This window comes from Megalobrama amblycephala, linkage group LG14, assembly GCF_018812025.1.
Source record: "Megalobrama amblycephala isolate DHTTF-2021 linkage group LG14, ASM1881202v1, whole genome shotgun sequence".
NCBI classification, from domain to species: Eukaryota; Metazoa; Chordata; class Actinopteri; order Cypriniformes; family Xenocyprididae; genus Megalobrama; species Megalobrama amblycephala.
This window is the reverse complement of record NC_063057.1, coordinates 48,779,487-48,804,618: the sequence shown is the minus strand read 5'-3', so window position 1 is coordinate 48,804,618 and position 25,132 is coordinate 48,779,487. Positions and strand designations below refer to the sequence as shown.

Here is a 25,132-nt window from a genome sequence, read left to right as displayed (position 1 = left end):
CTGCTTATATGCTCTGGATGTAATTGAAATATTAGGGTTCCCTCCTCTTGAGATTATGTTTGAGTTTCACTAATTGAAAGATTAGATGGGTTCACTCCTCCCGAAATTACGTTGTGAACTTCACTTATAAGCAAGTATTACTATTTTATAAACATATTATTAAGACATATACCACATTATAAGAACTGTTATAGTTACACTTATATTATTTTTATAATTAAGTCATGGATTTTCCTTTTCAATGCATGTTCATAATTCATTATACACTGATTTATAAGTATTGATTACCCCGTTGTATGGTTCCATGAATATATATATACAGATGCAGCTTGCATTGCTATAATGTTATATTATAGTTAAAATGACTTTTTATTCAGATTTATTTGTCAAATTAGTGAATATATTGTTATTAATAGCTGTGTTGTGTTCTTATAAATACTTATTGTGAGTAATAATAGTTACTAATCTCTGTAAATGCATCATTGTTGACTTTAAATAAAGTGAAAACATAGGATGCAATTTTCCTAAATCAGATGTTAAGAAATCACGAATATGTGCTAATTTTAAGCTTACTTGTAAATGTAACTAATAACAATTCCTGTAATAAAATTAAAATAATGGAAATCATTAATACAAACAGTTGAAAAAAGTATCTTTTTTAAATGGTACATACTAGCAAAACACTGCAACAATATTTTTAAAGTATAATTCCAAACTGCTATAAGTAATACCATGCAAATGGCTGAGGATATATAGATTTTAAAAAGATATATATATTTTACCTCTAATGCAAACTTTAGCCATTAAAGACATAATAACTTACATTTACACACAAACTGACCAGCAAATGCACCTTTCAACGCACATGATTGTGGGATATCAAAGGCAGCAATGGATACATCTATGCTGGCTTCAAAAATTCAATCAGATGAAGGTATCTCAGGAGGCAGAAAGTGAAGCTAACATTGAATTTGGACATGCCTTGATGCTTTCCTACCTTGCAATGCATCCTCCTAAGGTAGCATTTTTAAGATTTTACAATCAGCCAAAGAGTGACTGAGGCTATAGAGGGTAGCCTAACGTCACTTTCCCGCCAGAACACGGTCCCTCAGCTGGACTGAATGGCAAAAAAACCTGCTGCATGACTGGATTTAATAGGGGAAACTGCGAAAATGCGACTAAAACAAACAATTACACTAAAGGTTGGGCTTGAAAGTGTTCCTTATGACATGTCAAAGAAACCCAATCCATGGATATCGACATGGAGCCAGGAATCGTGTTTCCTGACATTTATATATGCCTGATTTCTACGCCGGGGAAATACATAAAGCAAATCTGAACTATGAACGCTTTATATAACTACAATATAGGTAGGTCTAAATTGGAGTAAATCTTATATCAATGTTATACAACCTCAAAGCTCTTTCCCGATTTGGATGTATTTTCGGTGTTTTTCGCGGCATTCACGCTGAAAACCAATGCACTCAGTCTTTTTGCCACTCAGTGGGCGTAACCACAGTCATAAAACGGTTGACGGTGACATCACGTGCATACCCTCTATACAGGCCTTTGGTGATGTGCTGATGAGGGACAGGTGCAGTTGATAATTAATCATGTGAGAGGGAGCACTGAGTGGTGTTGACTAAAAAGCCTGGTGTAGTCACGACAGTAATATTTTTGTTTAATATGTTGCATGAAATTTATTTATTTATTTTTGTGCAGAATACACTACCTTTGTTGGCCAATGGAGAAAGGTGCATTTTGATGCCAGATGGTGTAGTTACCAGCATCAACCAGCAGGGGTTAAAGCTAACAAGCTGTTCTTGGCAGGGCACATCTTAAAAACACACGTTTTTAAACTAGCAAAAACTCTTTAAATTTAAATTTTGAGAATTTTCAATATGCCTCTAAAACGTTTTCGAAAATCTATTTAAAAAAAAAATACATATTGCACATCATCTCTGTGATGGGGTGATGTGTTTTGTCATTGATCAATATATACATAAAGACCATTATGTAAAAACAATATAAAAACTTTATTCATTTTATGATAACATTAAATGAGTAGAGTGAGGTAAAGTACAATAGATGGAGGTTTATCAGATATGTTCAGTTGGGATGGTATTTTATGCAGTGCTAAGGGCAAAGTCTTTAACAGGAGTCTGTTTGTGGGAGGAGCTTGTCACTTGTGTCCACACCATTTAAGGAGCCTGTATGTGGTTGATTTGTGTCATTGACAGAGACTGTTGTGGGATTGTTGGCTGCTGTGTTTGGGTCAGTTGAACAGTGTTCAGATGTACAGACGTTATGATATAGTTGGATCCCGTTTCTATCACTTCTTTCTCGATGTCTGTGGTTTGGAGGGTGAAAACAATTCATTAAGAAGCTGCAAAAAGCCTATAAATTCAAAACTTCATTCCACAATAGATTTTATAAAACATACCTCCACCTCCACCAGAGAAGGAATACTGCTGCCGCCAGGCAGATGATAATTATGCTTGTAACACCACTTACTGTTGCTGAATGTTGAGAGAAAGAAAGAAAGAAAGAAAGAAAGAAAGAAAGAAAGAAAGAAAGAAAGAAAGAAAGAAAGAAAGAAAGAAAGAAAGAAACCAGTTTAAAAAAATAGAATTATGAGCACAAAGATCGGAAATGTAAAATATTATTTGTTTCAGGAAATTAACTGCAATAAATGGAACTCACATGTGTAATTACTAAAGGTGGCTTCCATTTTAGTTTCTAAATAAAAGAAATAATGGGTTAGTTTGTTCAAAAATAAAATGTATGTCTTCAGTTCCTCACTTGTGTTGTTCCAACCCCAAATTACTTTCTTTTACTTGGAATTATGATTAATGTATTCTTTTTATGGAAAAAGCATAAACAGAGCATGGTCAAAAGGTGTAGAGCTCTTCTGAACCCATTGAGGAACAGACATAAAGAAGTTTTTTTCACTTAACATCTTCCCTCCATCATATCTTAAATCTCATGTGCACTTACTCATGTTTTTAAGTGATGCATTACATGCAAGAACAAATATCAAATGTCTTCATCTTCTATGTTTTAATATGCACATATGTAAATTATATTTAATAGCTAATACAGAGGGTAGGTTTCCAATGAATAACAACTTGACTTTCTATCTGTTCAAATGGCTTCGAGAGATTTACAATATAGTACATGAGTATGGACTACTTTAATGTTGCTTCCATGGTTCATTGAGAGCTTGACAGCCCCTTAAAATTGTATGAAAGCTATGAGAGAAGCATACAAGCAGAAAAAAAATAAAAAATCTACACAGAATTTACTTATACATGTTTTAAATTACATTATCATGTTTTACATTAAAATGTTATTGGTGATAGTGAGAGAAAGGAACTTTCTACAGGGTCAAATTGCACACTTCCCTACTATATAGTAGGTGAAAAACAGTATGTCCGAATTCACAGTACTTACAAAATATTAGGCAAAAAGTACAAAGTGAAGTGTGCATATGATGGACACTTACTCTCTATAATAATTAACGCTGGTAAGTAACATTTACATTTATACTACACACATATAGAATATATTTTTTTAGAACTCATGAAGTAATTACTTATTCAAAATAAGTACCTACTCGAAAAAGAGTATGAGATTTTGGACATAGCCTACTGTTGTAATAAAAAGCATCCCAGGATCCACCTCATGGAGCTGGTTGAGATAATATCTAGAGCTGTAACCAACGCTACTTTGAAGAATCCCAAATATAATAGTTTTGATTTGTTTAACATGATGATTTTACTATTATTCTAAAGTGTATAATATAATATAATATAATATAATATAATATAATATAATATAATATATCAAAGTTAGAATATATTGATTTTATGGATAACTATAAGCAAAGAAATTACCTTCAGAAACATTTGTAGTCTTTACAGATACATTGACTCCTAATAAAAAATGGGAGAAGGAGAGAATTACAATGACTGAGGTTTGACAGAATTCTGCAGAATGATGCAGAAGCAAAAAAACAAATAAACAAAAAACCCAAGCCATTTGTTGTCAAGGTCAGAATGAAATAAAAAAGGGGAAAAATGTCATGAAGAATGTATGTTTTGGCATTATACTTTACAACAATACACATGGACTTAATTTAAATCATAAAAAAAAAAAAAAAAAATGATGGCCTGAATTACAAAAAATGAAGGCCTACAATACGACCCCTTTTAAAGGTATAGTTCACTCCAAAGTAAATACTCACCATCGTGTGAAAATCCTTTAACTTCTGTGTGAGAAATTTAGGAGAAAGGAAAAATTTAGCAATTTACAAAAAAGAAGAAATGTACACTATAACAGTAGATGATTATCATGGCTGACAAAATCGCATCATAAAAGCAATCAATAAGATTCTTCTTCCAAGTCTTCTGAAGTCATAATAGCTTTATATGAGGGACAGACTAAAATTTGGTTTTTCATTATAGTTGCTGCTTGACAGCCGTGGTCACCATCTACTTTCATTGTATGGAAAAGAGCAACTTGGATGTTCTGCTGTTAATAACTCATATTATTGCATTCCCTTGAAAGTTAAATGAGTTTTGAAAAAGATGAGGGTGAGCAAATTTTGGGTGATCTATTCCTTTACTTACAGGATCTGCAGTTTGTTTGATTGTTTTTAAGATTTATTTTTTGGCATTTTTGCCTTTATTTAGTATAGCTGAAAAGAGGACAGGAAGTGAAGTGGGAGAGAGAGGACATGGGGTCGGGAAAGACTACGAGATGGGACTCGAACTCAGGTTGCCCGAAGTGCAACCATCCTATGTGTCGGTGCCAGTCTTGGCACTAGGACACATGACTTAGGGGGGCTTGCGGTTGAAATCGCATTCACAGGTTGGGGGGGTGTTTGGATCATCACGGGGTGGGCTTGAGATCATCATGGGGGAGAGAAGGTGGGGGCTAAGCCCCACCCCCACCCCCTTGACACCAGGCATGGTCGGAGCACTGCCCATGAGGCCTAGCTTTTCGTGTTAGTTGTGTGTGGTTACTTATATACATTGCGGGTTTTGTAATATGGAAGCATATTTTTTTGTGCATAACAGGAAGTAAGATCTAATCATAGTCTGGTTTGCATCCTGTTTTGCTTCAAATTCAAGTTCCACACCCTAAGGTCTTTATATACCAAACACAAATCACTAAATAAGACGAAAACTATTTGAAAAAACTATTGATTTTGAAAAACGTATATAGATTTTAACTACATAGAAAATTGAGCTAAAGTGAGCTAAAAAGGATCTATTTGAACTTTTATACTTTCATTGTTAAGAATATTGAAAAGCAGATTTACTAAGAATGAATTGCGGCCACTAAAAGTGTGTTTTTTTGTTTTTGTTTTCTTCTTTTGCATGTGCTAACTAGTGTCCAATTCACCTAAGGAATTACATAGCAACAGTGCAAACACACAAAATATTAGCTCTGATGCCAATTTGCACCAGACAATTGATGCAAACATACATAAAACAGAATTATTTCAGTCTCTTTTATGAGAGGCCATTCAAGACATATTTCAAACTTCCTCGCGCACACACTATCAAAGTATTCAAATTCTCTCTCATACACTATCAAATCTTTCACACACACTATCACACTCTCTCGCGCACACTATCAAAGTCTCTCGCGCATACTACCAAACTCTCTTGCGCACTCTACCAAACTCATTCGCACACACACACACTACCAAACTCTCTCGCGCACACACTATCAAAGTAGGGTGACCACCCGTCCCGCTTTGCGTTGTACCGCACAGCATTTTGACGACTTGTCCCGCACGTCGCATATTATTGAGAAAATGTCCCGCATTTTCACCAGTTTGTTGGTTTTTAATTATAATATTTAGAAAACGCGTGCTTGCGTTATTTTGACTTTTTAAGAAAGCATTAAATTTATTATTTTTGCTGCGTAGTTTTTCACCTACCAGCGCTTCGATAGAAGTAACATCCCAACAGCCGTTTTTTTAAATCCTATCCAATGGTTGAAAAGAAAGGAGTAAACATGGTCACTCGGTTGTGACGCTGTCAATCCAAATGTGGAGCGGAGTTGGACTTGGTCAAAACTGTTTCAAAAATAGGGTGACCAGACCGGTTTTTGATGTTCTGTCACCTGAAATGTCCCCGTTTTACAGCTCGTTCAAACCAACCCGCATGATTGCAAAAAGACCGACAAGCATACAGCAGCCTGCTGGAGAAATTGTGTAGTGATCATGTTCTCCAACAGAGGGGGCTGTGCAGCTACACTTGGTTGCGCGCGCGCTGCTACTTCCTGAGGAACGTAATCTGGATCTGGAACAGAGCAAAATGCCATTATCGTCAAATATCATAATAAACATCGTTATCAGTTTCAAGGTTAGTAACATACTAACTATTCATACTGTTTGTATTTTTATAACAGGGCCTCAACAGGGTGCGAGATTGTTTTGCACAATTTTAAACGTCCACATAAGTTCCGTCACAACGCAGCAATTTCCACACAAACGTCTTAAAGGTGATAGAGAGGATTTTTTCGTCGACTGAGAATCCAAAGACTGTTACTGAGTTTTTTAAATGAGCGCATGTGTCAGAACAGCACCCTCCTTCACAGCTCATTTCAAAGGAACGCCTCCCAAAACTCGTGCACGAGTATTGGAAAATGAGTGTTTACCACCGGCATTCGCTGTGTTGTGTTTTTTGGATTCATTATGTCGGACTCACCGCAGGTAACTCATAATCTGCAGTTGTTATTCCTTTCTCCTGACAAAAACATTGCATGCGGCGCCTGTGGAGTGTGGAAAGTTACTGGAGCGCGCAGCCGTGCACGTCTCTCACAAGGAACGTCACGGCAGTGATTGACAAGCCAAAGGGCCAATCGTTTACGCAATGATCAAAATAGTTAAAACAATTGTAATGACTGTATACAGCTAAAAACAGCTTGTAAAAATTAAAATATTAAATTCAATAATGTTAAAAAATATGTTAAATGCTGTAAAATATTTATCTTCTTATATTTATGTTTTATTTTTGTAATGTAATGTGCTTTTGTAAAGTCACACTAATGTTATAACAGACATATTGTTTTGAACTGCTTTTACAGGTTACTATTAATCGTGTAAAAGTTTTTTTTGGTGAATTTGTAAGGCTTGATTTTCCTGCTAAACAAAAACTGAGATCAAGCGTCCTGCAATAAAGTAATAATACTTTAATCTGGAAAGAAGATCTCAAAGAAGTAGCAATGGACGCCTTGCCCTAACCCCAAAAGGACAACGCCTCCCCCACCACACACACACACACACACACACACACACACACACACACACACACACACACACACACACACACACACACACACACACACACACACACCTCCCCTTCCTCTGGCTCAAGTCACTGAAAGTTATTCAAAACATATAATGTAACTTATGTATCTATTGTTTTTCCCTTTTCATGTTTGGTATCATTTAATTTGTCTCAGTGCGATTGGTAAACTGGTCTCAATTTCACAGCAGTCACTAGAATTATGAAGAAGATGGAAAATTAAGGAAAATTCTGTCCTCTTTTTGGGTGGTGTCTCTTCTCCTCTCCCCCAAAACAGGTGTTGGTGTAATAAACATTTACGATCCTTTTGTTCTGGTTCTGGTATAAAAGGTAAAGAGCAAAGCAGTCATGTGGGATCATCTGTAGCCCCCACAGAGATGGGTGAATGTCTGAGGACACTCACCCATCCCTGTGTATATATGCATTTCTTTGAGTAATCGATGTTATGCATTTAACATTTCTGAATTGGCTTTAATTGTCTAATTGTAATGTAATTGGCATCATATATTTTTACTTGACAAATAAAATGTTATATTTGGTTAATTCTGTATTATTCTTAATCCATTATTTCTAGTAGATCAAAGCGAAGGTATTACCTCAAATCTGTGTTCAGGATTGTTCATACGAAAGGTTTAATAGATGGAGCATGGGGCACGTCAATTAAATCCATTTCGATTTCTGACTATCACTGCCTTAAATAAGTTGCAGTTTTCGTAAATATATAAAAACTATGCTTTTTGTTACGAGTAAGCAGAGCACGACCGACTTAAAGGTAGATATTTACCCTGCATCCAATGTTTAAGGTCAGACTGACGAGTTTGTGTCCGGGAAGAGTGCTCAAATCGGCCGAAGTAACTCTTCTAAAGCGATACCGGGACTGCAGTGAACGAAATAATTGAAGATATAAGGTAATCAGAATAATCGAATATCTAAATTAATACATAACAAATGATTAATTTCTAATTGGAAACACAACCTAATAGTAATAATCATTTGAAATTGGAGTCAGATTAAACGAGTGAAATTAAGTGAACATTCAGAGACGCTGAAAAGGCATACACGCGTTAACCTTCGCCCCGGCGTGTCGGATTCCGTTTTTGGGCCGATGCGGGGTTCCTTACAAATTGTATTTAGACCAGAGCAAAAATCCTAATATTAAAACTAAATCATAATTATTAATGTAATAATAGCCTATAAGGAACCCACAACAATTAAAAACAAAAACATTCAAAAATGTATTGTCCCTGTTTTTAAATACATAATAACAAATTAGATTTTGGTGATATTTTGATCACTCGAATAGGAAATGTCCCCAGTTTCCATTTCAGAAATCTGGTCACCTTATTAAAAATAGTTATCTACATGATGCCTGCTGCGTTTAGGGTCAGTGATGTTTAATTTAAATTACATGTAAAATAAAGACATGTTTTGTTATAGTGTGATGTAATGGTGTTTTCTGGAAGGGACTAAAGAACAAAGTATTTTTATCATCTGAAAAGAAGATTACAAATGTTGTTATTAAGTTAGATAGACATTATATAACAGCTTCAGGTTGTGTTTTAGTGTTGGTAATATGTCCCACATTGTCCCACACAAACTTACTAATCGTCCCACATTTGGTTTGTTTGTTGGTGGTCACCCTATATCAAAGTCTCTCGCGCATACTATCAAACTCTCTCGCATACTACAAAACACATTCGCACACACACTATCAAACTCTCTCACACGCTATCAAACTCTCTCACGCACACTATCAAACTCTTTCGTGAGAAATACCAATTCACTCACGGTCTGTACCTTCGGATAGTTTTCTCGTTTTTGTCTTCAAAACAGAAAAACTAAGAAACTGTTCATTTATCACATATTCTGTCATGTGGGGGGTTCCATATTTTTATTTTCGTTTTCATCACACTGTTCTAATTTGCCGAATGGAAACACAAAACCAGTATGAATGGCGGGAAATAAACGCCCCTTTACACTGATTGGTCAACATCAAACCGTACCGTCATCAGTTCTATTCCTCAGTTTCGCGCGCTGTTGTACGGCGTTCGATGCAAACTATCTCTTTCTCATCAAACCAGGGGCGAGGCAAGAAATGTTCAAACAGGTGGGCCTTCATAAAAACATTGTGGGCCAATTTGGCTATGACTCGATGACACTCTTCCTCGCTCCTCAAACACACACAACATTATTTTTTTTATTTATAGTGTTTCTTGGGTAAAGAAAAAAGGCGCTGTATTTATTCAAACAAGCAGTTATTTTATTTACCCTAATATTGTAAACAAGCAGAGATCTTTCTCCATACAGTGGAGTTATGAGGTTTGACTGTCAGCTTGAAGAGCCAATAGAGTTACTAGGTTTAGTCACAAGCTCTTTTTAATACTTTTCACTGGTTAAAAAAATATTTCAAAACCCACAGAGAGACGTAAAGGATGACCACTAAGATTTATGAAAATAAAATAAATTAATAAATAAATAGGAAAAAAACAAACTTGGAGATACAATGTTTCTGCAGGACAGCAGCAAAATGAATTAATGTTTAGAATCTTTTAACTATAACGACACACTTCAAAACGCGAATTAGAACAAAGTGCGATAAAAACGAAAATAAAAATATGAAAAAAAAAAAACCCCACATGGCAGAATATGTGATAAATTAACAGTTTCTTAGTTTTTCTGTTTTGAACACAAAAATGAGAAAACTATCGAAGGTACAGACCGTGATTGAATTGGTAGGCTATTTCTCACGAAAGAGTTTGATAGTGTGCGCGAGAGAGTTTGATAGTGTGTGAGAGACATTATAGTAGAGGATGAGAGACAGTTTGATAGTGTGTGCGCGAGTAAAGTTTGAAATATGTCTTGAATGGCCTCTCATACTCTTTTAACTAAAACAATGATATTCTTGTTCAAAATAGCCTTAGTCTCAAATTCAGCAAGTAGCGTTTGGCAATGTCTTCGGCTGGTTACGATTACCATTTCCGTGACTGCTAGAAAGTGCACTCAAATGTTTTTTTTAATATATATTGTTTAGGCTTGTTTTCTCAAAAAGGAGAGTCAATGGCTTCAAGATGCAGTGCAATTTCAGCTAAACTGGATTGTGGATGGTTAGTACATAATAGTAGTAGTAAATGTTGTTAAGTATAACGCTCATGTGCCATGTGCAAAAGTGGTGCAACTGTTTAGTGAATTATACTATATAAGCGTTAGTACATTTACATAAACATAGCTTTATGAAATTAAGATTAATATGAAAATTCTGTCATCATTTATGTTTTCCCAAACCTCTATGACTTTAACAAACTTGTTGTGATATCTTGCTCTAGGAAGTTTGAATATGTGCATTAGCTAATAAATTGCTTAACTTAAATCTTGGTCATTATTTACTTTATGAAAAAGAGCCATGTGAACATTCTGCTTAACTTCTCCTTTTGCGTTCCATGGAAGAAAAAAAGTCATACTGATTTGGAACAACACAAGGATGAGTAAATAGTGACAGAATGTTAATATTTTTTGAGTAAACTATTCCTTGCATAGCCCCATGCATTTTGACCCATCACAGTGAACGGCTTCACCTGTTATTGTAGTGAAAGAGCTTGACGAGGAATGTGACGATGTGGCTGTCATATAATCTCTGCTTGTGAAGCTGCTGGATGTTGAAGAAGTAATTTCGTTGGTTGTTGTAATAGACTCTGCCTCTTTTGTTGTGCTCTTCAAAGTTGGCTGGCTGGTAGTTCTTCTTGTTTTGGTTGTGACAACTTCATTTGTTGTTGTCAAAGTTAAATGCCCTGTTGCTGGAGTGTGTCATGTAATTAACGTAATTGTGTGCCTACCCAAACAATATCAAGAAATAAAAGCATAATATAACATATATACCTGTGGTTGGCATGCTTGTGCCAAGAACTGTGGAAATCTTTATATCTGTGCTTTCTGTGGTGGATGATGTGAAATGAGGCATTTGGGTCTCTGCTGAAGCAAATAAATAGTACAGGACACTTTAGTCTTTAGCCAATCTTGGTAAAGCCATAGGGTTTAAAAGTAATGTGTGCAATTTTTGTTGTTGTTAAAGGTGCCCTAGATTCAAAAAATTGAATTTACCTTGGCATAGTTAAATAACAAGAGTTCAGTACATGGAAAAGACATACAGTGAGTCTCAAACCCCATTGTTTCCTCCTCCTTATATAAATCTCATTTGTTTAAACGACCTCCGAAGAACAGGCAAATCTCAACATAACACCGACTGTTAGGTAACAGTCAGGGTGTACGCCCCAATATTTGCATAATGCCAGCCCATGTTCCCAACATTATGAAAGGGTTTACACAAGGGCAGCCAGTTAACGTCTGGAGCTGCACACAGCCGAATCATCAGACTAGGTAAGCAAGAACAACAGCGAAAAATGGCAGATGGAGCAATAATAACTGACATAATCCATGATAGCATGATATTTTTACTGATATTTGTAAATTGTCTTTCTAAATGTTTCGTTAGCATGTTGCTAATGTACTGTTAAATGAGGTTAAAGTTACCATCGTTTCTTACTGTATTCACGGAGACAAGAGCCATCGCTATTTTCATTTTTTAAACACTTGCAGTCTGTATAATGCATAAACACAACTTCATTCTTTATAAATCTCTCCAACAGTGTAGCATTAGCCGTTAGCCACGGAGGACAGCCTCAAATTCACTCAGAATAAAACTTTAACATCCAAATAAATACTTTACTCACATAATTCGAAGAATGCATACAACATGCATGACGAACATCTTGTAAAGATCCATTTGAGGGTTATATTAGCTGTGTGAACTTTGTAAATGCACTGTAATATAGTCGACAGCTCATGTGGCAGGGAGCACGCGATTTAAGGGGGCGGCGCCGAGTGTAAATCAGTGCATTGTTAATGATGCCCCAAAATAGGCAGTTAAAAAAATTAATTTAAAAAAATCTATGGGGTATTTTGAGCTGAAACCTCACAGACACATTCAGGAGACACCTTAGACTTATATTACATCTTGTGAAAAAGCATTCTTGGGCACCTTTAAAATACTTTTTATATCAAGAGACAACTATAAGTAAACTATTTGTGCTACCAAAACATTGACTGATTGAGTATTCCGACACATTAACTGGCTCAACCATTGGCAATATTGGGTCTGGATCTGTTTTGTGTATGCTAATCCATTTGGAACCATAGTGCATAATTTACACACTTCACTTTTCACTTCAACATCAGACACAGAAAGACAGGGAGGAATTAGGAAATATGGTACTCACTTTTTGTCACATGTGGCGTTGTGGGATCAGCTGCAAAGAAAGAATAATAAAATCACTACATTGATCACCTGATATCTGTTAGGATGTTGTTAAATAATTTCTTATTTCTTGGGCTTCACTTTTTGACTTTCTTTGTGTCTTGGGATTTTTCCATTGTTCACATCATGTACCTACCTAGACAAAACAAGTAGTAGTCCTTGGACACACTGACACTCTCACACGCAACCAGAAGTTGAAGACGCACACATTTACGCACATACATTTCTTATTTGTTATTATATTTCTTGAAATGCCATACATGGTAAGGTTTGATTCTGAAGTCATATGATTGGATGCTCAAGCCATCCTGGAGATTGTTGTTTGACCTACGTCTATAAATATGACCCTTCTTCCTGAATAAATCTGAGAATGCTTTGTACCACACTTGATCTGTGACTGCTTGGTCATTCTCCCAAGATCTCGCGCTGCTACTGCCACACATCACAGGGGTTAAGGCACCTGTTTCTAAACTGATGACTGAGACTACAAATATTCTACCTATGATTGAGATTTTACACTATCTAACAGATCTAACACTCTGGGTGCTCGTCCGGGATATTTCCAAGAAACACAGGACTGAGAGGTCATCCTTCATCACAGGTAAGTTGTTTTTAATGATTTCCTGTGGTGGTAGGATTGATTGAACTCATCTCATAATAGGTAGAGTTGTTCCGATTCCGATACCAGTATCGGAAATGCCTCCGATACTGCCGAAAATGCTGGCATCGGAATCGGCGAGTACTGGAGTCCAGGCACCGATCCGATACCATATCATTTTTTAGAAATAGGAATCGATTTACTGTTAGCTCTGTTAGCTTACATTTCTTCTTCGCCGCTCTTAAAACAGTTGCGCTGTTGTTTTAGAGGGGCGAAGAAGAACTGACCACCTGACTTCTCCTTAAAAGGAGCTAACCATAGAGCTAACGTTAATGCATCATGTCGGCAGTTTGGCAGTACTTTACAGTGGATTTTCCCACCAGTAAGACGGCGAAATGCAACATATGCAAAGAAGCAATTTCGAGGGGTGGCACGAATGTTGCAAATTTCAACACCAGCAACTTAATCAAACATTTGAAGACGCGCCACACTAAAGAGCACGACGAATTCACCAAAGCTAAGGGTAAAAAAAAGGACGAACTGCAGCAGCAAACTCTGGAAACTGCCTTCCAGCGACAAGATAAATTCCCCAAAGACAGCCAAAAAGCAACAAAGATAACCGACAAAATTGTGGAGTTTATTGTCCTGGATGACCAACCCCTTTCTGTCGTCGAAAATGTGGGATTTCGCCGCTTAATGGAGCATTTGGAGCCAAGGTACTGTTTGCCAGGTCGTAAATATATTTCAGAAACTGCGCTACCCAAATTATACGAGACAGTTAGAGAACACATTTTGTGTATGCTGAAAGACGTGCATGCAATCAGCTTTACCACAGACATTTGGAGCTCTGACATGTGCCCCATGTCTTTGCTAAGTTTAACGTCACACTGGGTGGACAGAGAGTCAACATTTACCCCTCGAAGTGCGGTGCTGCACGCGAACGAGTTCCGAGGGTCACATACTGGCACATCAATTGCCGAAGCAATTGAAGAGATGCTAGTAAAATGGAAAATCCCCAAGTCCAGCGTTCACGTTGCTTTGCGCGACAACGCTAGCAACATGAAGAAAGCCATGGACGAGATGGACGAAGCAAGTTTGGGATGCTTCGCCCACACTCTCCAGCTGGTGGTGCATGAAGGGCTACTGTCACAGAGAAGTGTGAGTGATGCACTGGCGAATTGTAGAAAGATAGTCGGTCATTTCAAACACTCGCCTCTAGCTACTACACGCCTGGAGGATATTCAAAAAGATCTCCAAATGCCCACCAAACGTCTGCACCAAGACGTAGCAACGCGATGGAACAGTACCTACTATATGGTCGAAAGTTTCCTGGAGCAGAAGCGGTCAATTTCAGCTTATGGAGCTGACCATGACCTGCCAGTGACCCTTACGTCTTACCAGTGGGCTTTACTGGAGGAAATCATCATTGTTCTGGCACCATTTGAAGAACTGACCAGACAGATTAGCTCCTCCACCTCTTCTGCAGCTGAAGTCATTCCCTCAGTCACAGTGCTGAAACGCCTGCTTGCTCGGGAGAACGAGGGGGACACGGGTATAAAAACCATGAAAACAACCCTTCTTGAGGCTGTCCAGAAAAGATTCAAGAATATTGAGAATGAGCCCTTGTATGCAGTTGCCACTCTTTTAGACCCACGATTCAAAGACAGGTATGTCTAATATGTTTATTAAATGTCTATATTATAAACAAAATTTTGAAATGGTGTTTTGGATAACTAGATATTGCATTATTATTGATTACTGTTGCATTAATATATTACCACTAAAAGCTACTATAGAGGTTGTTTATATGTTTATTTAACACATTAAGACATTTATTTATTATTTTTCATTGTTTTTAGATACTTCACAGGAGCAGACAGCAACAAGCATGCCAAAGATGCTCTGACCAAAGAAGTGGAGAAGATGGAGGCAGCGTTACTGAGCAGGACGACACCTGAGGGAGCAGAGGCAGTGCCAGAAAACCCCCATAAAGCCCCACGTCTGGAAGCACAGCCAGACAGCAGCAGCAGCAGAAAGAGCAGCTTGAAAGGCCTGTTTGAGGAAATCCTGCAGGAGCATGATGAGGAACGTGGGGCAAGTAGCACTAGCACACAAGTTCAAAATCAAATACAGACATATTTGACAGAGCAAACGGTCCCATGCTCAGACAGCCCATTCCAGTACTGGGGAGTCAACCAAATTCGTTTTCCCACCCTGGCTGCCACTGCTGCAAAGTTTCTCTGTGCTCCTTGTACCAGTGTTGACAGTGAGAGACTGTTCAGTGTAGCATCCAACATTATTGATGCAAGAAGGAACAGGCTAGGAGGAGAGAGGGCAGAAATGCTCATCTTCTTGAAGAAGAATCTGCCTTTGCTCTTGAAATTATGAGCAATACTAAATTGCTTAAATGCTACTGCAATGTGTAGCCTACTTGAATGCAAAGTATTTTTTGTTTAATATGTAGCTGCTACTCTTTTGATTTGTATTTTTGTTTATGTTTACTTAATAGGTTGGTTTTGCACTATTGTTAAATACTGCACTATTTGAAGGTTTGAATGCCTTTTTATTACATAATGGCTGCACTTTAAAGGTGCCCTAGATTCAAAAATTGAATTTACCTTGGCATAGTTGAATAACAAGAGTTCAGTACATGGAAAAGACATACAGTGAGTCTCAAACCCCATTGTTTCCTCCTTCTTATATAAATCTCATTTGTTTAAACGACCTCCGAAGAACAGGCGAATCTCAACATAACACCGACTGTTACGTAACAGTCGGGATCATTAAAATGTACGCCCCAATATTTGCATAATGCCAGCCCATGTTCCCAACATTATGAAAGGGTTTACACAAGGGCAGCCAGTTAACGTCTGGAGCTGCACAAAGCAGAATCATCAGACTAGGTAAGCAAGAACAACAGCGAAAAATGGCAGATGGAGCAATAATAACTGACATAATCCATGATAGCATGATATTTTTACTGATATTTGTAAATTGTCTTTCTAAATGTTTCGTTAGCATGTTGCTAATGCACTGTTAAATGAGGTTAAAGTTACCATCATTTCTTACTGTATTCACAGAGACAAGAGCCGTCGCTATTTTCATTTTTTTAAACACTTGCAGTCTGTATAATTCATAAACACAACTTCATTCTTTATAAATCTCTCCAACAGTGTAGCATTAGCCGTTAGCCACGGAGGACAGCCTCAAATTCACTCAGAATAAAACTTTAACATCCAAATAAATACTTTACTCACATAATTCGAAGCATGCATGCAGCATGCATGACGAACATCTTGTAAAGATCCATTTGAGGGTTATATTAGCTGTGTGAACTTTGTAAATGCACTGTAATATAGTCAACAGCTCATGTGGCAGAGAGCACGCGATTTAAGGGGGCGGCGCCGAGTGTAAATCATTGCATTGTTAATGATGCCCCAAAATAGGCAGTTAAAAAAATTAATTTAAAAAAATCTATGGGGTATTTTGAGCTGAAACTTCACAGACACATTCAGGAGACACCTTAGACTTATATTACATCTTGTGAAAAAGCATTCTTGGGCACCTTTTAAGTTTTTTTTAAAGGAATCATTGAAGTTGCTGTTGGGCTACTGTTTTATACTGTTCTATTTAAAAATTTAAATGCCTTTTTTTTTTTTTACAATATTGTGGCTGCACTTTATTTATATATATATTCCTATATTTATTTAGTTAAGTTGCTGTTGCACTACTGTTTTATACTGTTCTATTGAAATGCCTTTTTTATTTTACAATATTGTGGCTGCACTTTATTTAAAAAAAAAATAAAATAAATAAAATATATATATATATATATATATATATATATATATATATATATATATATATATATATATATATATATATATATATATATATATATATATATATTCCTATATTTATTTAGTTAAATTGCTGTTGCACTACTGTTTTATACTGTTCTATTTAAACATTTAAAATAATTTAAAATAAATGGCTTCCATTTCCTGTATTTATTCATGTTTTACAAAGGGTTTAACCTGAGCCAGACCTTACCACAATGATAATATCACAGTTATGCAGGCGTAGTATGATCTTTTCCTTTTTTCTTTTAACACACTGGTATCGGTACTCGGTATCGGCCGATACCCAAAGCACGAGTATCGGAATCGGTATCGGGACGGAAAAAAAGGTATCGGAACATCTCTAATAATAGGTAGTGTTATCCTTGGATGGAGCTCTAAGAGTTAGTCCAGGAAGATTTGTCTGTAAGGGTACTGTTTAAACACACAGCTACCTGACAAATATTTTGGTTATCCCTCCAGTACGAGGAAGATCCGTGCAGATCCGCTCTGACTGATATTTGGTTAGATTCGCTCTGATGGAAAACAAAGTGTTGATGGGAATATTCCGTTTGACAAATTAATAAAATTGGCTGATTAATTATAATTAAAGAATTATAAAGAGACCCATTTGATGTGGTGTGGCAAATTAAAAATCAAAATTGTGATTAGGTGAAGGCAGAGATGTATAGTAACGAAGTAGAACTACTTCACTACTGTACTTAAGTACAAAAAGGCGGTATCTGTACTTTACTAGAGTATTATTTTTTTCTCCTACTTCCGCTTTTACTTCAGTACATATTTTCAAAGAGTTTAATACTTTTACTCCGATATTTTTATGTGCTGCATCGTTACTCGTTACAATTATAAAAATGTTACGAATCATTCCATTCCAAACCCACATTACCACTGCCAGAACGGTGGATGGCAGGTTTGATTAGGCTGGCACATCGAGCGAATCAAGCGATTAAGAAGACTGCGCGTGCTCCCGTTCTGCCTTTTGATCAGCGTAAAAGATGGACGAACCAAAAACACCACCTTACACCATCAGTAAGTTAAGCCCTTTTGCTAACTAGCGACATGCTGCGGTGTTCACTTAACGTTAACTAGCTGGCTATCATAAAGGCTGTCACGCAGCGCGTTGAATGGTATTTTTGACCCATCACTAATGTCAACATTCTCTTATTTTATGACAGCCTACTGTTGCCAAAAATAAATCGTAGAGCATGTCTCCTTTGGTGCTGCTTAATCACACGCCCGTTTTTATAGTGTAGTAGTGTTTTATAGGTTAATGGTAGTATAGATTTACACTGACATAACTAATGCAGGAGTTTTCCTGCACCTGCGGCTGCCAAAGCCTTATTTGTTTGGTGAGTGATGTAGAATAGAATGCACTTGTCAGGGCGCATATAAGAACGAGCAGCGAGAGAGAGAGAGTATGGCAAGCCAAAGTACTCACAAACGCCTGGTCGGACGTCTGATTGCACACTGACTCGTCAAAAGCGCGCGTTTTGACAGCAAAACGCGCGTCCTCGACGTGTGATTTGCGTTAAGAACACGCGTTCTTAACGCGCGCTTTGGTATCATGGGCCAAAACGCGCGTTCTCGGCGTGTGATTTGCTATTAAAACGCGCGTTCTTGACGTGCGCTTTGGAGTGATCAAAAACGCGCGCTTTTGACGTGCGTTTATCATAACAAAAATGGGCGTCGAATACGTGCGTTTTGAGTCAGACAAAACGCTCGTTATGAACGTGTAAACGGGTAAACCAAACAGGCAGTGCAAACGACCGCAGTAAAGATAGTTTGCGGTTTGATATTCAGATTTCTTTTGGCTATAAATACGCAGTGCGCTGTCATAGACATGCAAATAATACCGAATATCGTTCTCCATGATTTGTGAATTAAGGTGACGCTGTCCTTTGGGCCGAAATCAGGGTTTTTTTTCGTAGCGACTCTTAATTTCATAATGGCTATAGCTCCAAATGTTGGACACTTAGAGGAATGAAACTGGTGTCATCTTCACCAGCTTGATCTGTGAATTTTTTCACAGCAAAGCTCTTGTCCGTAAACCCCTTGGTAAGTCCGCCAGTAAGGAATGTGAAATAAAAGCGTTCTTCATGTTTAACGTCTATTACCAATGAACAAGCAGACTGCTGGAATAAAATAACATTGTTTTAGGTCGAGCTCGATTTGTGAAAACTTTCACAATAGCATTTTATCTCGTGGTTGTGTTTCTCTTTGCTCTGCCCCCCGTTTTTTGTATAATATGATAAATAAATATATATATATATATATATATATATATATATTATATAAATGACCTTTGATAATGATAATGTACATCACTATTCTCATCTGTGAAAACTTTCACAGTTCAGTACGGGTCAGCTGACCCATCCCAGGGTCATGTACATCACTATTCTGATCTGTGAAAACTTTCACAGTTCAGTACGGGTCAGCTGACCCATCCCAGGGTCATGTACATCACTATTCTGATCTGTGAAAACTTTCACAGTTCAGTACGGGTCAGCTGACCCATCCAAGGGTCACTAGCATCACTTTTCTGATCTGTGAAAACTTTCACAGTTCAGTACGGGTCAGCTGACCCTTCCCTGGGCCATGTACATCACTATTCTGATCTGTGAAAACTTTCACAGTTCAGTACGGGTCAGCTGACCCATCCAAGGGTCACTAGCATCACTTTTCTGATCTGTGAAAACTTTCACAGTTCAGTACGGGTCAGCTGACCCTTCCCTGGGCCATGTACATCACTATTCTGATCTGTGAAAACTTTCACAGTTCAGTACGGGTCAGCTGACCCATCCCTGGGTCACTAGCATCACTTTTCTGATCTGTGAAAACTTTCACAGTTCAGTACGGGTCAGCTGACCCATCCCAGGGTCACTAGCATCGCTTTTCTGATCTGTGAAAATTTTCGCAGTTCAGTACGGGTCAGCTGACCCATCCCTGGGTCACTAGCATCGCTTTTCTGATCTGTGAAAACTTTCTCAGTTCAGTACGGGTCAGCTGACCCATCCAAGGGTCACTAGCATCACTTTTCTGATCTGTGAAAACTTTCACAGTTCAGTACGGGTCAGCTGACCCATCCCAGGGTCACTAGCATCACTTTTCTGATCTGTGAAAACTTTCACAGTTCAGTACGGGTCAGCTGACCCTTCCCTGGGCCATGTACATCACTATTCTGATCTGTGAAAACTTTCACAGTTCAGTACGGGTCAGCTGACCCATCCAAGGGTCACTAGCATCACTTTTCTGATCTGTGAAAACTTTCACAGTTCAGTACGGGTCAGCTGACCCATCCCAGGGTCACTAGCATCACTTTTCTGATCTGTGAAAATTTTCACAGTTCAGTACGGGTCAGCTGACCCTTCCCTGGGTCATGTACATCACTATTCTGATCTGTGAAAACTTTCACAGTTCAGTACGGGTCAGCTGACCCATCCCTGGGTCACTAGCATCACTTTTCTGATCTGTGAAAATTTTCACAGTTCAGTACGGGTCAGCTGACCCTTCCATGGGTCATGTACATCACTATTCTGACCTGTGAAAACTTTCACAGTTCAGTACGGGTCAGCTGACCCTTCCCTGGGCCATGTACATCACTATTCTGATCTGTGAAAACTTTCACAGTTCAGTACGGGTCAGCTGACCCATCCAAGGGTCACTAGCATCACTTTTCTGATCTGTGAAAACTTTCACAGTTCAGTACGGGTCAGCTGACCCATCCCAGGGTCACTAGCGTCACTTTTCTGATCTGTGAAAATTTTCACAGTTCAGTACGGGTCAGCTGACCCTTCCCTGGGTCATGTACATCACTATTCTGATCTGTGAAAACTTTCACAGTTCAGTACGGGTCAGCTGACCCATCCCTGGGTCACTAGCATCACTTTTCTGATCTGTGAAAATTTTCACAGTTCAGTACGGGTCAGCTGACCCTTCCATGGGTCATGTACATCACTATTCTGACCTGTGAAAACTTTCACAGTTCAGTACGGGTCAGCTGACCCTTCCCTGGGTCACTAACATCGCTATTCTGATCTGTGAAACCTTTCACAGTTGAGTTTTGGTCAGCTGACCCTTCCCTGGGTCATGTACATCACTATTCTGAACTGTGAAAGTTTTCACAGATCAGAATAGTGATGCTAGTGACCCAGGGAAGGGTCAGCTGACCTGTACTGAACTTTGAAACTTTTCACAGATCAGAATAGCGATGTACATGACCCAGGGAAGGGTCAGCTGACCCGTACTGAACTGTGAAAGTTTTCACAGATCAGAAAAGTAATGCTAGTGACCCAGGGAAGGGTCAGCTGACCCGTACTGAACTGTGTAAGTTTTCACAGATCAGAATAGTGATGTACATGACCCTGGGATGGGTCAGCTGACCCATACTGAACTGTGAAAGTTTTCACAGATCAAAATAGCGATGTTAGTGACCCAGGGATGGGTCAGCTGACCCGTACTGAACTGTGAAAGTTTTCACAGATCAGAATAGCGATGTTAGTGACCCAGGGACGGGTCAGCTGACCCATACTGAACTGTGAAAGTTTTCACAGATCAGAAAAGTTATGTACATGACCCAGGGAAGGGTCAGCTGACCAAAACTCAACTGTGAAAGTTTTCACAGATCAGAATAGCGATATTAGTGACCCAGGGAAGGGTCAGTTGACCCGTACTGAACTGTGAAAGTTTTCACAGATCAGAATAGCGATGTTAGTGACCCAGGGAAGGGTCAGCTGACCCGTACTGAACTGTGAAAATTTTCACAGATCAGAAAAGCGATGCTAGTGACCCAGGGATGGGTCAGCTGACCCGTACTGAACTGTGAAAGTTTTCACAGATCAGAATAGTGATGTACATGACCCAGGGAAGGGTCAGCTGACCCGTACTGAACTGTGAAAGTTTTCACAGATCAGAAAAGTGATGCTAGTGACCCTGGGATGGGTCAGCTGACCCGTACTGAACTGTGAAACTTTTCACAGATCAGAATAGCGATGTACATGACCCAGGGAAGGGTCAGCTGACCCGTACTGAACTGTGAAAATTTTCACAGATCAGAAAAGTGATGCTAGTGACCCAGGGAAGGGTCAGCTGACCCATACTGAACTGTGAAAGTTTTCACAGATCAGAAAAGTTATGTACATGACCCAGGGAAGGGTCAGCTGACCAAAACTCAACTGTGAAAGTTTTCACAGATCAGAATAGCGATATTAGTGACCCAGGGAAGGGTCAGTTGACCCGTACTGAACTGTGAAAGTTTTCACAGGTCAGAATAGTGATGTACATGACCCAGGGAAGGGTCAGCTGACCCGTACTGAACTGTGAAAGTTTTCACAGGTCAGAATAGTGATGCTAGTGACCCAGGGATGGGTCAGCTGACCCGTACTGAACTGTGAAAGTTTTCACAGATCAGAATAGCGATGTTAGTGACCCAGGGAAGGGTCAGCTGACCCGTACTGAACTGTGAAAGTTTTCACAGATCAGAAAAGTGATGTACATGACCCAGGGAAGGGTCAGCTGACCCGTACTGAACTGTGAAAATTTTCACAGATGAGAAAAGTGATGCTAGTGACCCTGGCATGGGTCAGCTGACCCGTACTGAACTGTGAAAGTTTTCACAGATCAGAATAGTGATGTACATGACCCAGGGATGGGTCAGCTGACCCGTACTGAACTGTGAAAGTTTTCACAGATCAGAATAGCGATGTTAGTGACCCAGGGAAGGGTCAGCTGACCCGTACTGAACTGTGAAAGTTTTCACAGATCAGAATAGCGATGTTAGTGACCCAGGGAAGGGTCAGCTGACCCGTACTGAACTGTGAAAGTTTTCACAGATCAGTATAGTGATGTACATGACCCAGGGAAGGGTCAGCTGACCCGTACTGAACTGTGAAAGTTTTCACAGATCAGTATAGTGATGTACATGACCCAGGGAAGGGTCAGCTGACCCGTACTGAACTGTGAAAGTTTTCACAGATCAGAAAAGTGATGCTAGTGACCCTGGGATGGGTCAGCTGACCCGTACTGAACTGTGAAACTTTTCACAGATCAGAATAGCGATGTACATGACCCAGGGAAGGGTCAGCTGACCCGTACTGAACTGTGAAAATTTTCACAGATCAGAAAAGTGATGCTAGTGACCCAGGGAAGGGTCAGCTGACCCGTACTGAACTGTGAAAGTTTTCACAGATAAGAAAAGTGATGCTAGTGACCCAGGGAAGGGTCAGCTGACCCGTACTGAACTGTGAAAGTTTTCACAGATAAGAAAAGTGATGCTAGTGACCCAGGGATGGGTCAGCTGACCCGTACTGAACTGTGAAAGTTTTCACAGATCAGAATAGTGATGTACATGACCCAGGGAAGGGTCAGCTGACCCGTACTGAACTGTGAAAGTTTTCACAGATCAGAAAACTGATGCTAGTGACCCTGGGATGGGTCAGCTGACCCGTACTGAACTGTGAAAGTTTTCACAGATCAGAATAGCGATGTTAGTGACCCAGGGAAGGGTCAGCTGACCCGTACTGAACTGTGAAAGTTTTCACAGGTCAGAATAGTGATGTACATGACCCAGGGAAGGGTCAGCTGACCCGTACTGAACTGTGAAAGTTTTCACAGGTCAGAATAGTGATGTACATGACCCAGGGAAGGGTCAGCTAACCCGTACTGAACTGTGAAAGTTTTCACAGATCAGAAAAGTAATACTAGTGACCCAGGGAAGGGTCAGCTGACCCGTACTGAACTGTGAAAGTTTTCACAGATCAGAATAGTGATGTACATGACCCTGGGATGGGTCAGCTGACCCGTACTGTACTGTGAAAGTTTTCACAGATCAGAAAAGTGATGCTAGTGACCCTGGGATGGGTCAGCTGACCCGTACTGAACTGTGAAACTTTTCACAGATCAGAATAGCGATATACATGACCCAGGGAAGGGTCAGCTGACCCGTACTGAACTGTGAAAATTTTCACAGATCAGAAAAGTGATGCTAGTGACCCTGGCATGGGTCAGCTGACCCGTACTGAACTGTGAAAGTTTTCACAGATCAGAAAAGTGATGCTAGTGACCCAGGGAAGGGTCAGCTGACCCGTACTGAACTGTGAAAGTTTTCACAGATCAGAAAAGTGATGCTAGTGACCCTGGGATGGGTCAGCTGACCCGTACTGAACTGTGAAAGTTTTCACAGATCAGAATAGCGATGTTAGTGACCCAGGGAAGGGTCAGCTGACCCATACTGAACTGTGAAAGTTTTCACAGACCAGAAAAGTTATGTACATGACCCAGGGAAGGGTCAGCTGCCCAAAACTCAACTGTGAAAGTTTTCACAGATCAGAATAGTGATGTTAGTGACCCAGGGAAGGGTCAGCTGACCCATACTGAACTGTGAAAGTTTTCACAGACCAGAAAAGTTATGTACATGACCCAGGGAAGGGTCAGCTGCCCAAAACTCAACTGTGAAAGTTTTCACAGATCAGAATAGTGATGTACATTATGATATATCATAATCATAATATATCATATTATACAAAAAACGGGGGGCAGAGCAAAGAGAAACACGACCACGAGATAAAATGCTATTGTGAAAGTTTTCACAAATCGAGCTCGACCTAAAACAATGTTATTTTATTCCAGCAGTCTGCGTGTTCATTGGTAATAGACGTTAAACATGAAGAACGCCTTTATTTCACATTCCTTACTGGCGGACTTACCAAGGGGTTTACGGACAAGAGCTTTGCTGTGAAAAAAATTCACAGATCAAGCTGGTGAAGATGACACCAGTTTCATTCCTCTAAGTGTCCAACATTTGGAGATATAGCCATTATAAAATTAAGAGTCGCTACGAAAAAAAAAAAACTGATTTCGGCCCAAAGGACAGCGTCACCTTAATTCACAAATCATGGAGAACGATATTCGGTATTATTTGCATGTCTATGACAGCGCACTGCGTATTTATAGCCAAAAGAAATCTGAATATCAAACCGCAAACTATCTTTACTGCGGTGTGCAACCGTGTGTTTAAAGTGTCCATCAGGCGAAGAGAACGCGC

The 25,132-nt window shown here is 39.1% G+C and overlaps 1 protein-coding gene across 8 annotated transcripts in view; it reads right to left on the bottom strand.

Annotated features, from left to right (window-relative positions):
- Nucleotides 1-2,017: 2,017 nt before the first annotated feature.
- The window catches only part of il15ra (interleukin 15 receptor subunit alpha), a 43,457-nt gene continuing 20,342 nt past the window's right edge, over nt 2,018-25,132 (bottom strand). Inside the window, exons 4-11 of one of the 8 annotated variants that reach the window (XM_048154375.1) lie at nt 12,596-12,625; nt 11,199-11,288; nt 10,898-11,116; nt 4,247-4,270; nt 3,897-3,935; nt 2,704-2,739; nt 2,444-2,519; nt 2,018-2,350 (exon numbers count right to left, since the gene is read on the bottom strand). In XM_048154375.1, coding sequence (XP_048010332.1) covers nt 2,152-2,350; nt 2,444-2,519; nt 2,704-2,739; nt 3,897-3,935; nt 4,247-4,270; nt 10,898-11,116; nt 11,199-11,288; nt 12,596-12,625 — 713 coding nt within the window. In that variant the 3' untranslated portion in view covers nt 2,018-2,151. Of the gene's footprint in view, nt 2,351-2,443; nt 2,520-2,703; nt 2,740-3,896; nt 3,936-4,246; nt 4,271-10,897; nt 11,117-11,198; nt 11,292-12,595; nt 12,626-25,132 lie in introns of all 8 variants that reach the window. The other 7 variants (XM_048154374.1, XM_048154378.1, XM_048154377.1 and 4 more) reach the window with 7 other exon arrangements.